The following is a 14,294-nucleotide window of genomic DNA, read 5'->3' on the forward strand; positions in this document are numbered from 1 at the left end:
TCATCAATGTCGCGCGCCATCAACACCATCTTTCTTGCGACATCGTGATTAACGCGACTTCATACCTCCCTGGGTAGAGTCTCTTATCGTGTCTGATTTCGGATCTAATATCTTGTGAAGCCTGAGATCATGCTGGGTCGACTTGTTGCCGCAACTCGGGGTTCTCGGCGCGCCCATCACGGCCTATCATCGCACATGTTTCTTTCGCATTCGGGTGTTCGGCACTGGCAGGTGGCAGGATGCATCGATGATACGATGCTGACTGCAGATGTGGGCCAAGGCTGACTACAACTCGCTAACATGTATTGTGAACGTTGTGCTGCACGCCTGAGCATCGTCAGATTGCTGTATCCTGCGAACAGTCCACGTACCTCAAACCTTACACACGCTGGCATTGTGCGTGTTGGCCGTCCACGACATGGATTCTAAGGAAAGCGAGCAGGCGAAGGAGATCGCGGCATCGCCCCCAACATCATCGAGCACAAAATCGAGTCCAGACCCAGACCTACCAATATCCTACGACCCCAAGCCTTCACGTAAGCCACCGCCGCAATATGGCAAAACCGCAACTGGAGAACCCGTCAATCCCCAGACTGCTTCTGCGCTCGCACAGTCGCGTCACAAAGGCAGTGGCGTCCCCGCATCAACCCTCGCTGCCCTCATGGCAGAGCCCGAGCCTGAGTCGGACATCAAGGAAAAGAGATCGCTGCGCGAGCGCTGGAAAGACTGGAAGGAGAGGAAGTCATATGACAAGAATGACGGAGAATCGGCATGGCAGATGCGCGGAAGCTCCACGCAATGGAATGTTTTTGGTTCACCCGTGAGCGAGGGGAAAATAGAGAAGGGTGGGCGTTGGAGATAGGCGTATCGAGTAGGATCAATTTTGGTAAGTTGTCTTAAATGAGCGAGGAAAGGCAGATGCTAATGAGAGGATGTAGGTGGGGTAGAAGCCGAATGGTTAGAGCATGAACCATGATGGCCGATGGTACATCAGCATCGTTCCTTCCACGGCATCATCGCGCTTTCCCTTGCTTACACGTCAACCTAGGGAAAACGTGAACACCCTGGGGTCTACATTGATATTAACACACCCACTTTGCATGTACTTATCTTAATGTAGTCTGCAGACCTGTTTAGTCTTTTCCTTGTATGAGGTGCTTAGATTCCAATGGCACAACCCCACATCCCACCAAGTCCCTTTACTTGAACTGTCCCTCAACATCCCCCATCAGCCCCATCGCCATCTCAACCGCCCTCCTCGTCGCCCCATCCAAGTCCTCCTTCCCCATCCCCAACGCCCCATTATCCAAACCCCCCTTACTCTCATAATCAGCCCCCTCACTCCTCCAAACCCCCGCATAAAGCGCCTTCGCAAACCCCAACATCTTCCCTTCCCCCAACTCCTTCATCCCATCCCCAAACCTCTTCTCCACCTCCTCATATCTGATCGACCAATCCGCATCTCGCGTCCCGAGCACCCGGTGTAAACTAAATAAGATATCGCGTTGGGACACCAGGAAAGACGATATGTAGACACCTTCGTTCCTCCACTTCTCCAACGCGACACCATCGGTGGCATCTTGACGATGCACGGGAAGAGACAACAATCCCGCAACTGCCCTCCCACAAGCGTCCCACGTACTCACATTAACCTTCTTCATCCCATCCCCGTACATTGTAACGCTCCTATCGCGGATCCGGAAACCAAACCACGGTTCCCCCATTGCGAGACTGAATTCGTACCAGAAACCGCATACAAGAGCTGTGTAATCAAGTCGTGGCGTGCTCCTCACATCGTCAATGTAGCGCTCGAAGTTGGCAGGAAGTTCAGCTTTGCCACTGAGTGCGCGATCGCCGATGCCGTAGCCGAAGTAATTAGGCATGATCCAACGGATTTTAGCGGCAGCGGCGCAGGCAACGATGCGGGAGTGAAGATTCAGTGGGGCGCGGGCGCTGAGGGTTATGATGAGGAAGCCGTGGTTGGAGAGGGCGGAGGTGAGGGCTGCGTCATCATCGTAGTCAATCTTGATGACGGTGAGGTTGGGGTTGGTGGGGAGCGTGCCGGTGCTGGTATGTCGGGTCAAGGCGGTGACTTGGTGTTTGTCCGTACCAAGGAGGTGGGTGAGGATGTGGGAGCCGACTTGTCCGGTGCCCTGATGGTGTTAGTGGGATGGATGGAGGATGGGATGTGGAGGGGCGTACGCCGATGAGGGCGACTTTGTGGATGTGCGTTAGTTGCTGGGTTGCGGAAGACATTGCGGATCGAAAGTGATGCTTGCAAAGTTATATTGATGCGAGGAAGCGATATCTCTTTGTTCGAGTTGGCAGAAGGAGTTGATGGGCGCTTTGTCGCTCACAATTGCTGCCTCCTGCCCATTTTTATACCTGATCCCCTCCACGTCAACAACCCATCTACACATGAATCCAGTTACAGATTTGGGATGACGCTAACCTCACGTCGTATACCAGACTGACATCAAGCCACAAAAGTCTCACGTCCCTCCAGATCTTGTCAGCCAGTATAAGCTAAGTCCGCTTAACGCCGAGACCGTGCAAACAGCCACACTGAAGCGGCATCAAAGACACGTTCATTACATCCCTAACTTTGTCCAGGAAATCTTGTTTGGAAGATAAAGTGGCGCTGTCTTGTTCGGATTATAGTTTGACACTGTCGATACGAGGAGTGCGAATTTAGTCCTACACCTACGATACTGCGAGTGAAATAACGACAGTATGAGACGAATAGAAACCTGATCAGAGGATGAGCCACAACAAGGTGTCTAGCAATCTTGTTTGCGTTCACAACACGTGGTTGCGATGATGTAAGACGCAACAACTCCCATCGGACAATCGGTGGCAACTATCCACCGACCTTACACACATCCTCCCGACCGCTCTACAAACCTCATACAAGTCGACATCTATCTTCCCGCCTCCGACCTGATGCATACCGACTACGTCCCCCCGTCTCACCACTACGCTGACAATACGGTTCAAACTTCTTCCGTACCGCAGTCATGCGAGACTCCCAATGTAACCCCTACCCAATCATCCCAGACCTAGTAACTACCAACCACATTCTCAATCTCAATACTAGGCTGGATATACGGCACAACCTTCGTCCTAACCATAGTCCTCTGCTCAAACGCGTACGCAAAGCCAATCAAACTCTCCTCACTCCACAGCGCACCCGCGAAAGAGATTCCGAATGGGATGTTCGGTGCTGTGGCATTCAAATCACCGCGTGAATTCGTGACAACCGTTGTGTTGGACGGAAGTGCACCGAGCGGTACAGTGACGATGGGTCCGCCAATGATAGCGGAAATACCAGATGCAGAGCGCGAAGGAACAACAACGGCGTCAAGGTTGTATGTAGACAGTGCGCCTAGGAGACCGCCTTCACCACCGAGGTAAAGGTCTTCTTGGTAGGCTTCCCAGAACTCTATGTCGGTGTTTGAGAAGTTTTGGGATTGCGCGATGGAGCTGTCGAAGTCGGCTGTGTCTCTGTCGGGGTAGTCTTCGGCGGGGAAGTTTTGAGTGAAGTTTCGGACATCTTCTAGGCTGTGGACGTCGTTGGGGTTGTATGTGAGTTGCTCAAGGTAGTGCGCTAGGTTGGGGACGAAGTCGCCGTCGAGAACGATGCCTTCGGCGTTGGATTCGAGATACTGGTCCCAGGCGGTGTAGTTGGTGTTGTCGACAACGACTGCGCCGGCGGAGCGGAGGACGTCGAGAGCAGCTGTGAAGGCAGCATAGATGGGCGCGGATTGGGGACTGGGCGTGCCGATGGCGTTACGCGGTATCCCGATTCGCTTTCCTTCCAACGCATCCAAAGTGCATGCAGCAACGTAGTCGGGCTTGGTGGCATTAGTTGCGTTGCTTGCCCAGGGAATTGCAGACGTGTAGTTGTCGTAACTGTCAGGTCCAGAGATGGCTTGGAGAATGTAGGCTGCATCTTTGACGGTGCGGGCCATTGGCCCAACGGTGTCTTGGTGCTCAGAGATCGGGATGACAAGTGCTCTGCTTGTAAGTCCGACAGTAGGCTTGATGCCGACAACGTTGTTAAGCTGGCTGGGCGAGATGATGGACCCATCGGTCTCTGAGCCGAGTGTTCCAAAGGCGAGACCAAGACTAGCAGCAACACCGCTGCCACTACTGCTGCCACTTGGGTCTTGACCAGGGTAGTACGCGCCATACGTTTGACCACCTCGAGCAGTCCATCCGTTCGAAGAGTTCGAAGATCGATAGTTAGCCCATTGCGAAAGATTGGCCTTGCCGAGGATGATAGCACCAGCTTCTCTCAGTTTCGCAGCGACCGTCGCATCACGTGGGACTTTGGCACCCATTAGTGACCAAGATCCAGCAGTGTTGTTCATTTCGTCAGCGGTCGCGATGTTGTCCTTGATGAGAATCGGGAGTCCATGGAGAGGGCTGCATCCAGTCAGCGAAGGACCATGCAGTTTCTTGCAGCACAACTTACCCACGAAGCTTTCCACATGCTCGCTCCTCGTCCAACTCTTTCGCAATCGTCCAGGCATCTGGGTTGATCTCCAATACTGCATGCAGAGTCTTGTTGACTTCGATGATGCGTCCCACATAAGCCTACATTATGTCAGCGATGCTGTCCAAGGTAGATCCATGCCTACACATGTTGGCAGGAAAACCGGGAACCTACCTGGACTAAATCCAAACTTGTAAAGTCTCCAGCCTCAAGTCCAGCAGTCAAGTCATCTGCGGTAGCGTCCAGCAACAGAGGCAATTGAGGTGTGGTGACGTTGTACTGTGCGTACACAATCGTCGTAAGTGGCGCAAAAGCCACAAAGACCTTTGTTAGAAACCACGCCGAAACCATGCTGACGGTTGCGAATGCTACCGTTCGGTAGGAGAGTGACGAGTAGATGCGGTATCGAGCAAGAGCTGCTTCATTACTGTGTACGATATCATGTGTCTTATAGTCATGCTTCCCGTGGTGACCCGAGAAGGACTGCCGCCGTGCACCCACGTCTGACCGGGATTATGCTGCGCGCGCGTCTTCCCCGCGGTGCCAATGCAAATTCGATCCTGGAAGTGTATTGATCTGCATGATAAGAAATACAGATATGCGGTGTCACCCTCCAATTTGTGCCCGTTGTTGCGAGGTAATGGCAGGCATGCAGGTACTGTTCCTCTGATTGACTCGCCACAGCCTAGTACCTGATCAGCGCAATACACCGGTGTCACCCGAACAAAATACTCGAGCAGCCTGTAAAGCCGGATTTCTCACTCAACCGTTTCTCAATATCACAAACATTTCGAGCGCTCATTATGTAGGCTGGGAAACTGTCGATGCGATTGCGGCAGGTAGCAATGCAGATCATAGACGAGAAAGGAAGGTGCTAAGGGAAAGAATCGTGAGATCGAGCTTGACAAGTGCCCGCGGATGTCGAACGGGCTGCTGGCGACGGATAGTTATCGATACGACTAATGCATATTTTCCATGATGTAAACATGGAGTTGTTTGGAGTTTTGGGGTAACCACTGCTATCGACCTGCCGTAATCGGCGCCTCTGGCTGCGTCTTACCTCTAGAAACTTGGTCAGCCGTCGGGCGCATGCATAGATTCTTAATCGGGGTAGGTATTTCCGCGTTCCTAATATCGGAGTATATCGTAGTCAAATGTCATGCGCCTTTGTCAATGGCGCGCGTAGTAGCATTTGGCGTTCAGTCGAAGTAGCCAGGGAAGAGCCACTGAAGCTTCTTCTCGGCCTCTGAACCGCGTCCCTCCTTCTTTGTCATGGCGCCTGCGAATCTCATCTGTCCGTCTAGGTGCTTAGCAAGCACTTGTTCCGTGTGCTCCTCCTTGCTGAGCTCGTTCAGCACGGCGCCAACGAACCGCCTGGCGTTCTCTGCGTTTGCCTTCATGTGCGCCATGACCATCTCCACATTGACGTCCTCTGAGCCGTCGCCCCTCCAGCAGTCGTAGTCTGTTGCCATACAGATCATCTGGTATCCGATCTCAGCCTCGCGCGCGAGCTTTGCTTCAGGCAGAGCAGACATGTTGATGACGCTGCCGCCCCACGAACGGTAGAGGTTCGATTCGGCGCGTGTGCTGAATTGCGGTCCCTCCATGCAAATGAGGAGTCCCTTCTCGTGGAGTGTGATGCCGTCTCCCTCCAGCGCATGTCCGCACTGCCTGACGATCTTGGACAGTTGCTTATCGAAGGGGTCGCCAAAGCCAACGTGTCCAACCATGCCTCCCTCGAAAAAGGTGAATGGTCTGATGCCCTTTGTACGGTCGATGATTTGGTCGGGGATAACAAAGTCGCGCGGTCGCACTTCTTCTTGGAGAGATCCAACGGCGGAGAAGGCGATGATGGTGCGTACGCCGATGTGTCGCAGCGCGGCTATGTTAGCCTGGTTCTTGACCTCATGAGGCGCGAGCTCGTGGTGTAGGCCATGTCGCGAGATGAACGCGATAGGGATCGGCTTGCCGGTCGAGGGCGACGGGTGTTGTAGGATGGAGACGGGCGATGATGGCTTGCCCCAAGGTGTGTCGATGTCGAGTGTAGCGGCGAGGGTGAAGCCTGGTAGGGAAGAGATACCAGTGCCGCCTATGACGGCAATGTGAACGGGCGCTGTGTACCGGGTAAGCAACTGACTGGACGAGCATGGGATGGAAGGTGCGCACCATCGTAAGTGCTAGGAACGCCAGCCATCTTGCGATACGGAATTGAGACGCGTCTAAGGGAAGTTAGAGGTTGAAACTGAGGTTTGAAGAAGTTTGGAAAGTGTTTGACGCGTAGAAACATGCGCCGAGGGGTGTCGCGATAACATTTTCTGCCATGGCGGGGTGCTCCTTCCCCCGGGCCCTGATGGCGTATGCTTCGGCCAATCGGAGCTGACAGGAGTTACACGCTAGCGGCCTTCTTTGGGCAGCTTTCCCTCACATGCTGCCCATCACTCTCACGTCCTCAGCATTTGATTGCAGGTTCAGACTGATGTTCTCTATTCGTAGCAAGGCTTCACCCATGAATACCCATCCACTCCTCCCTCATCGCCTCCCCCAAGTCCCAAACCTGCCCCTCATCCACCACAAACTTAACCTTGTACATCTTCATCTTCTCCACCTGCGCGTCGTCAAACAGCATCGCCATCGCCCCCTTGCAATGCTCATCTCTCTCCTCCTTAGTCTTCGCCTCTGTCACAAAACGAATCACTATCCTAGCGCCAGGCTTCAGGTCAAAGATGCCATCGAGAGCCTCACGCATTCGCTCCGGTGATTTGGGTATGCCAAACATGTAAGCGCGGAACGAACCGCGGTCATGCGAGACAGCATTCAGGCCGATCTCGACGCTGGAGACTAGTGATTTTGGGAGAATGCCTAGTTTCATCTCGTCGGTGGTGAGGAAACGCTTCATTACTCCTGGATCGTCGCCGAAGAGAAAGGTGCTTGTTCGGTAGTAGTTCTCTACAAGCTCGCGGTAGAAGGGCTGGCCAACGTAATCGGTGTTCCAGTAGTGCGCTGGGAAGTGTTGTGCTTTCCATCTGTTGAAGTCGTACGAGTAGAGCCTTGTTATCGGATCTAGGGTCGTCCGGAAGTGCTCGCGCTCGATGAGCTCGCGGTCTCGTGTGCTGAGGTGGAAGTAGATCATATCGCGTATCTCACGCGGTAGTTTGGTCATGATGTTGTTGGTAAGCTGCTGGCATTCCGTCCGAGCGACTTGTTCGACTGCGTCTCTTGTTGTTGGTGTGGTGTTGGCGAGATCTTTCTCCAGGCTTGCAAGCTCCTCTTGGAGCTTCGCGACACGCGCTTTGCGTATATTTTCTTCGGAGAGTGCTCTATCATCGGTGTTAGTCTGACAAAACATGGTGCAAGATGCGCATCCATGAGCTCGCTGGCGTACCTCAAAGCACGCTTCCGAAGGTGCACGCATGTACAAGCACCCACACCACCAATCTCACTTGTCCTTGGAATCTCGTACATTACGATGCACATAATGTGTTGTTCGCTTAAGATTGAAAAGAATCACGATGAGTTTATGCTCGCATCCCAAGAAGTTGTACTATTGTCTATCAGGGTGCTGCTGATCGCTTATTCAGGTACTCACGCCCTGCGTATGCGGTCTGGACCCTGCATGGCTTGCGATCGACAGTATACTCCGCTTGCGCCAGCCATCAGCTCCTCGAAGACTCTACCCATATATTCGAGGGAAAACACACCCGTTGAGACGGGAATGGAACAAGCAAGAAGCAGACATCCTCACCGCCTAGCATTCTCCGATGGTTGCGGAGTTCACTCCACCGACATCGGAGTCGACACCGTAGAGTACGTATGCTCACTCACAAGGACGCGCTTTGGCCCATAGCAGCCAACCACTATTGTCCCGCTCGAGGTTCGAGATATTCACTCGTCAAACATCTTTGACCAGCGCGCAGCTTCTCCGTCCTTAATGGCCAGCAGCCTTCGCCAGCTGCCAATTCATCTCGACGAACCGCTCCTTGATCTCCTCCATCGTGACGTCTCTATGATCGACGACCACCTCACACCCGAAATAGTCAAAACATAACTTCACCTTCGTGCCCGCAGCAGCCAGTCTCTGCATCGTGGGCAAGATGACAGGAACCACGAAATCGCACTCCCAGAATTCGGCGCCTCTCATTATGCGCAGCCAGTTGCGATTGAACCGAAGGTGTAAATCGATCTTGGGGCCCGATTTGAATCCAAATAGTGCTTCGAGGTCTGCGAGCAGCGTTCGACGGGGTTTGAGCGGATAGTCTTTGTCAAATCTGTCCAGCGTTGGCATTACACCTTCAAAGTCATACTTCTCGCACCGTATGTGCATGGAGAGATTGACGATATAGTTGGCGGGTATGATACTAAAGTCTCCTCTGTCCATGCTTCGGAAGGCGCCTAGCTTGGTGAACTGATCTTGTACGTCGAAGGTAGTGCTGCTGTAGAACCTTTCGAGTAGCTCTATGGAGAAGTCGGGGGTGACGTATGCGGCCTTGAAGAGATGACTATGGGGTTGAACGAAGTTATACAGAATGTCGCTTCCCGGGGCAAAGAACTCGCAAACGCGATGGCGGTGCTCGCAATGCTGTATGACGACTGGGCAGTCGGGAAGGAGGTACGCGTAGATGTAATCGCGGATCTTGCGTGGACAGGCTTTGAAGAGTTTTGCGCACAGTTGTCGACAGGTTACTTGTGCGCATCGATTCACTTCGTTGATGATGTTGTCTTTCTGTGCTTGCAGCTCGGCTTTACGATTCTCGTATCGCGCATCCTCCTCAATCAACCATTTTGCCAGCTTCGTTTCTGTGCGCAGTAGGCTAGCTTCTATTAGTCGTTGCATATTGCGATGTCCTTACGAGACTTACTTGTAGCACTTGTCGCGGAGCTGCGTTTCCTGCTCTTCTCGCTGTGGTGGAGCTGTCATATTGGTACGAGTAAGGTGGATTGCGATGTTTGCGATTTGCAAGATGAAGTAGTGGTGGAAGCGGGGTGTGGAACCGTGTAATGAGACCAGGCGATCAATGCTGAGGATGCACCCCAATCTGTAGGCGAGGAAAGGAGTGGGAGGAACGGTCGTGCATCTGCCTAGCGACTGAGACTGAGACCACCCGCAATCACTGCGTCATCATGGAGTTCCCTCGCCTGGTCAGTCTTGCACTTTGTGGTCGTTATGGTGAATAATGTCACTTTCGTGGAGTCTTTGTTGAGCCACAGGGTGGGGATGTTTTCTTCATTCTAGACGCTTTTCGCTTGTTCGATGGCAATATAGACTACTCGAGTTGATGCAAGACAGATGAAAAGGGCTTTTGGGGAAGACGAGATTCTGGAAAGACCGCCTTATCGCTGCACACACGCTAAGATCGCAGAAAGCATGTGTGTACCCTCGTTGTGACTTTCGAATATGATGATTTTGATCAGAGCAAGAGACCGCTAACAGTGAAAGGAGAAAAGATAGGCTGCTGAGATAATCAGTGTAAAAAAATGGAGATGTTGGTGTGAGCTTTTGGGGGTTGGCATGGTCAATGTCGCGAGTCTGCAGGGCCGTTCTTACACCTTTGGGCTGGGCTAACGTCTACTACCAACCTCCAGGTACTTGCGAGTCATCCCATACAGGGGCAGTGCCCCAGGGGTCGGCGACGTCGCTTCCAAAGGCAGCGCCATAATCAGAGTCCTCGAAGGGTTCAGCATCAAGCTCAGTTTGTGTGATGCGCTTCTGTTCGACATCGACATACTGTAAAGATTAGCTCATCGGAAACCAACTCGCAGTAAACACCTCAAACATACCTCCCAGAACTCTTTAGTGATATGCTCGAGGGAAGTCTGACCCCACTCCGAAGTGAATGTGGCCTCTGACCTAGCTCGACTGGCTGTGAGCACTATACGGACCCGGGAGCCCGCATCTTTCAGTCGTTGGAGAACGGGTAGGATGACAGGAACTACGTTGTGCGACATCCACTCTTGTTGCTCAAGCGGAGTATGCTTTGCGCCATGACGTGATGAGAGCCTGATGGTAAGCGCTGTGCCATGTTTGAAGCCGAAAAGCGACTCTAGCTTTACGAGAAGATGTTTCTGAGTGTTTTTGGTGCCCACGTTGTTGTTCTCGCGAACCTTTGAAGACGCTTGAAAAGTATGGTGGTTGCCAGGGACCTTGATGTTCGGGCGACCGTTAAGCTCGAACTTGTAATCGTCGCAAAAGATACTGACATCCACCCTGGAGACAAACTCGACTGGCGAAAAGCCAAAACCCCATTGGTCTGTCGCTCGAAATGGGCCGAAGGCTGCGAAATCTCCCTGGAACGTAAAGCAAGAAGTGCGATAGAAGTTTTCACCCAATTCGCGGACCATCGCTGGGCCGACGTATTCGGGCTTCCACCAGTGATCTACCCCACCATACGCAGGATCGAGACCGAGCTCATGACCCCACGCCCAGCAACCGTAGTCGAGATGCTCAAGGTTTCCGTGTTGGTCACAATCGATGCTGATATCCTTGAAACCAGTGATGTAGCTGTAGATGGTGTCTCGAATCTCGCGAGGGAATGTCTTGTGGACTTGGGCGCAGAGCTCTAGGCAGTCGTTCTTTGCAAACGCCAGGAACGCGTCGGTCGTTTCGGTTTTGTCGTCATCAGAGGTCTCTTGCAGCTTCTTGCAGCGGCGTCGCAATTTCTTGACCTTGGTCTTCGCAGCCGCCAGCTGAAGCTCGGTCTTGCGTTCTTGCTTCAGCGCCCTGCAAACTAAGATCAGCGATGGCTAAGGAGCAGTAAACACGACTTACTCGTTACACTTCACGCGTAGGTGCTCACTCATGCTTGTAGTTGTTCCTGAAGTGGCCATCTTGGGAGGTGATTCAGAATGTGAGTTGGTGAAGGGTAGAAGGAGAGTCGGCCCAATAGACAGATTAAATAGTAGACCGACGATCAAGAGACAGTCGGGAGCCGCGCGGTGAGGATAAGGCCACTAGCAAGTGAGTCCGTCTTCAAGTGATTTCAGGTAAAAGATGAAGTCGTGAGGCCCTTGATCTCAAGTAAAGGTAGCTCGTAATCTTCCCTTGGCGACTATGGAAATCTGCCACCCATTGGATAGCGGAGCCCGCAAATCATCGGGCACCCAAGGCCCGCCATATAATCGTATCCTCCTGACACGCGCCTAACTCTTTCTCAATTTCAAGAAGCTCATCTCTATCAAGAGGCATGTATTCATCGCGCTCGTCATCAGTACCGTCTTCTTCCGATTCCTCATCCTCTTCTTCGTCTTCGTCGTCTGCTTCGTGCAGTATATCGTCGTAGTACTGTTCAAGCTCTTTCCGAAGCTGCGTTTCTTCAGTCAGCTTGCATAGTGATGCCACGGTAAGATCATCACTTACTTGTCTGAACTTGTCCGACCACTCATCGTGTGACATGGCTGTTTTCCCAGGTATCATCAGGTTGACATGATACCCTGGTATGATATCATCGAATGCATATCCTTGCCATCCACGCGATAATCGACAGTCATTCGTGACCATGTGCACAACGAATTCGATCGTCCAACCAGGAAGGTCCGGAAGCAGTTGCCTGACATTGTGTAGTAGGATCAGGAGTCGGTCGTCATTATAGCGCACAACGCCCTGGATGTCGTGTAGATAAATTCGTAATCGTGCTGGCTGGATCCGTAGTGTAAGATCCGCCAGAGCACTGGTCAGAAGTCGCTCGGTCTCCGGCTCGAACTCGTCGTTGCAGTCGATTGTAATCTCGAGCTGGCGGACTATCTCAAGAGCTTTGCAACTAGTACCGGCAGCAACACTGTTGAGGAAGGCTTTGAGGAGATGCAAGTCTGTGCCGAAGTCGAATGTACTTCTTATGTACCAGTACTCCGCCAACTCTTGCCGTGTGGCCTCGCCAAAATGGTCATATCCGCCGCTGGCCAACAGACCGATGCTGTTGCTGACGAGCTCGAATGGGTCCGAGACACCGAGATCCTTCGATGCTACCACAGGTACAGTATGTTGGCCGTTGTGCCAGGCTGGGGGGCCGACAACTTGCTCATAGATCATGTCGCGAATTTCGCGTGGCAGTTTCAGCTGCATAGCTTCGCATACCGGACGACATTTGCTTTGCTCCACTGCCATCAGCTCCTGCAAAAGTGGCTCTCCCTCGCGATCTTCGAGACGTTGCCTCAGATTACTTTCAAGCCGATCCTCGAGCAGCATACATTCATCCTCGAGTAACATCTTCTCGGCCTGAATATCGTTGATTCTGTCTCGTATACGCTGGTCATCTGCCAACAGGACTTGTGTGCGGTTCTGCTTCGCTCGAAGGTAATGGCATAGGCGTTGCTCCAGACTGCAAATGCGTCAATACATTTCCAACACTTTGGAGGGCTTCCACTTACGTCTCGCCATCAGATAGCTTCTTGGTGTTCGGCATATCTGCGTCTTGCGCGAGAGAGTGTGGCTCTCGGAGTCGTAGTGGTGATGGTGGAGGCTGTGGAGGTACTGCTCAGTCGACGCGGTCTGTCTTGTTGCACTGAGCGAAGAGTCGCGTTGGGATCCGCTAGATGAACCCCCACCTCACACGAAGTCACATGGCAATCGACGATAGCAGCCTTGGAAAGCCGAGCGACGTCTTGGGTGTCAACCAGGTGGCCTGGAACAGCTGCGGGGACGACGCGCCGAGAAGCGCGTGATCACGCGTGAGGTTTGCCCAGACCTGGTTAGCTTCCACGCTACCTAGCTTCCTAGGGAGACTCCGCATCACATCGGTCTCCAAGCTGCCATGAAGTGAAACCACAGTCGCCAGCCTGAACGACACAAGATTTTGATGGATTGGATGTGGATCAAAACAAACGAAAGCAGAACAATAGGTACCCATGCAGCCCGTCGTGAATATGCCTGCGCCGAGGCGCAGGTGCTACATAACCCCGCTCTGCGCCCCTGACCTTCCGCCTCCCGGCTCTCTCATCGCGACCGGTACTTTTGGTAATCTTGACGCTCTATCCTACTTTCGCCTCGAAAAGCGCGCCTGCAATTCATCTTCGCTGCTTCGCCACTGCTGTAAGGATCTCACAACACGAAATGGAAATGTCCGGACGCTCCGCCACAAAGGCCATGGACACCAATCACGAATTTGCATGTCGGAATCTCTGCGAGAACGTAATTGCGACACTACCAAGGGAACTTCGAGACATGATCTACGAGTATGTGTTGTCTTCAGTAGTACGCGACGTTGCTGCATTGCCGACAAGCGAGCCAACTTGCTCCAAATCGGGCCCTCGCTACTGGCAAGCCGAGAAAGTTGGCGACGCGACCTCGAAAGAGATACTCGAAGTCTGGTATCGCTTGGTTCGTTTTCACTTTGGACAGGATCTGGGTTATCTCGAACGCTTCCTTTCGTCTCAACCCGCACCGTTGGACACAACCCGCCAGCTGCTTGTCACAAAGATCAGTATCGCCTTCGACCTCAGAGACGTGGGGACTCACATGCAGCCATTGGGAGGAGGGGTGGTGAGGGACTCCGCATCCCGTACACGCATGCTAGAACGACTGGAGCACCTGTTCCTGTTGAAGGAAGGCGCTTCCATCCATGTCTATGTCATTGTACCCCATAACTACACCGTACTCGCAAGGACACCAGATCGATATGCATATCACGAAAGAAAGGTATTGCGTGAGTTTACCGCCACTATAGCTGACGTACTGTCACGCTTGGCGGCTGCTGGATACGGCCTTTCCACCGGCATTATGTTATCATCAACATGGCCGAACAACGGCTCACTCTATGACTCGGTTTCGGAAAAGTCGATCAATGATACGCGAAGTTCCTTTTCTACT

General features: G+C 52.7%; 8 protein-coding genes across 8 annotated transcripts; 1 reads left to right on the plus strand and 7 right to left on the minus strand.

The window, feature by feature from the left end:
* Positions 1-418: 418 nt before the first annotated feature.
* J4E86_007183 (uncharacterized protein) lies at positions 419-862 on the plus strand (the record flags this gene model as incomplete). Its single annotated transcript, XM_051447705.1, has 1 exon — positions 419-862. One exon carries the CDS (start codon positions 419-421, stop codon positions 860-862), a length of 444 nt encoding a protein of 147 aa, XP_051301303.1.
* Positions 863-1,437: 575 nt separating this feature from the next.
* On the minus strand, positions 1,438-2,256 carry J4E86_007184 (uncharacterized protein; the record flags this gene model as incomplete). Its single annotated transcript, XM_051447706.1, has 3 exons — positions 1,438-1,488; positions 1,647-2,153; positions 2,203-2,256. The coding sequence occupies 3 exons, from the start codon at positions 2,254-2,256 to the stop codon at positions 1,438-1,440; spliced, it is 612 nt and encodes a 203-aa protein (XP_051301304.1).
* Positions 2,257-3,059: 803 nt separating this feature from the next.
* J4E86_007185 (uncharacterized protein) lies at positions 3,060-4,849 on the minus strand (the record flags this gene model as incomplete). The annotated part of the gene is made up of 3 exons (XM_051447707.1): positions 3,060-4,428; positions 4,478-4,599; positions 4,673-4,849. The coding sequence occupies 3 exons, from the start codon at positions 4,847-4,849 to the stop codon at positions 3,060-3,062; spliced, it is 1,668 nt and encodes a 555-aa protein (XP_051301305.1).
* Positions 4,850-5,697: 848 nt separating this feature from the next.
* Positions 5,698-6,785, minus strand: J4E86_007186 (uncharacterized protein; the record flags this gene model as incomplete). The annotated part of the gene is made up of 2 exons (XM_051447708.1): positions 5,698-6,611; positions 6,665-6,785. The coding sequence occupies 2 exons, from the start codon at positions 6,783-6,785 to the stop codon at positions 5,698-5,700; spliced, it is 1,035 nt and encodes a 344-aa protein (XP_051301306.1).
* A 213-nt stretch (positions 6,786-6,998) lies between these two features.
* J4E86_007187 (uncharacterized protein) lies at positions 6,999-7,844 on the minus strand (the record flags this gene model as incomplete). Its single annotated transcript, XM_051447709.1, has 1 exon — positions 6,999-7,844. The coding sequence occupies one exon, from the start codon at positions 7,842-7,844 to the stop codon at positions 6,999-7,001; it is 846 nt and encodes a 281-aa protein (XP_051301307.1).
* A 579-nt stretch (positions 7,845-8,423) lies between these two features.
* Positions 8,424-9,413, minus strand: J4E86_007188 (uncharacterized protein; the record flags this gene model as incomplete). The annotated part of the gene is made up of 2 exons (XM_051447710.1): positions 8,424-9,306; positions 9,355-9,413. The coding sequence occupies 2 exons, from the start codon at positions 9,411-9,413 to the stop codon at positions 8,424-8,426; spliced, it is 942 nt and encodes a 313-aa protein (XP_051301308.1).
* A 651-nt stretch (positions 9,414-10,064) lies between these two features.
* On the minus strand, positions 10,065-11,320 carry J4E86_007189 (uncharacterized protein; the record flags this gene model as incomplete). The annotated part of the gene is made up of 3 exons (XM_051447711.1): positions 10,065-10,220; positions 10,274-11,213; positions 11,262-11,320. 3 exons carry the CDS (start codon positions 11,318-11,320, stop codon positions 10,065-10,067), a joined length of 1,155 nt encoding a protein of 384 aa, XP_051301309.1.
* A 262-nt stretch (positions 11,321-11,582) lies between these two features.
* Positions 11,583-12,891, minus strand: J4E86_007190 (uncharacterized protein; the record flags this gene model as incomplete). The annotated part of the gene is made up of 2 exons (XM_051447712.1): positions 11,583-12,807; positions 12,857-12,891. The coding sequence occupies 2 exons, from the start codon at positions 12,889-12,891 to the stop codon at positions 11,583-11,585; spliced, it is 1,260 nt and encodes a 419-aa protein (XP_051301310.1).
* Positions 12,892-14,294: the final 1,403 nt, after the last annotated feature.

The sequence above is a fragment of the Alternaria arbusti genome (genome assembly GCF_024043155.1).
Source record: "Alternaria arbusti strain BMP 1465 chromosome Unknown scaffold_9, whole genome shotgun sequence".
Lineage (NCBI taxonomy): Eukaryota > Fungi > Ascomycota > Dothideomycetes > Pleosporales > Pleosporaceae > Alternaria > Alternaria arbusti.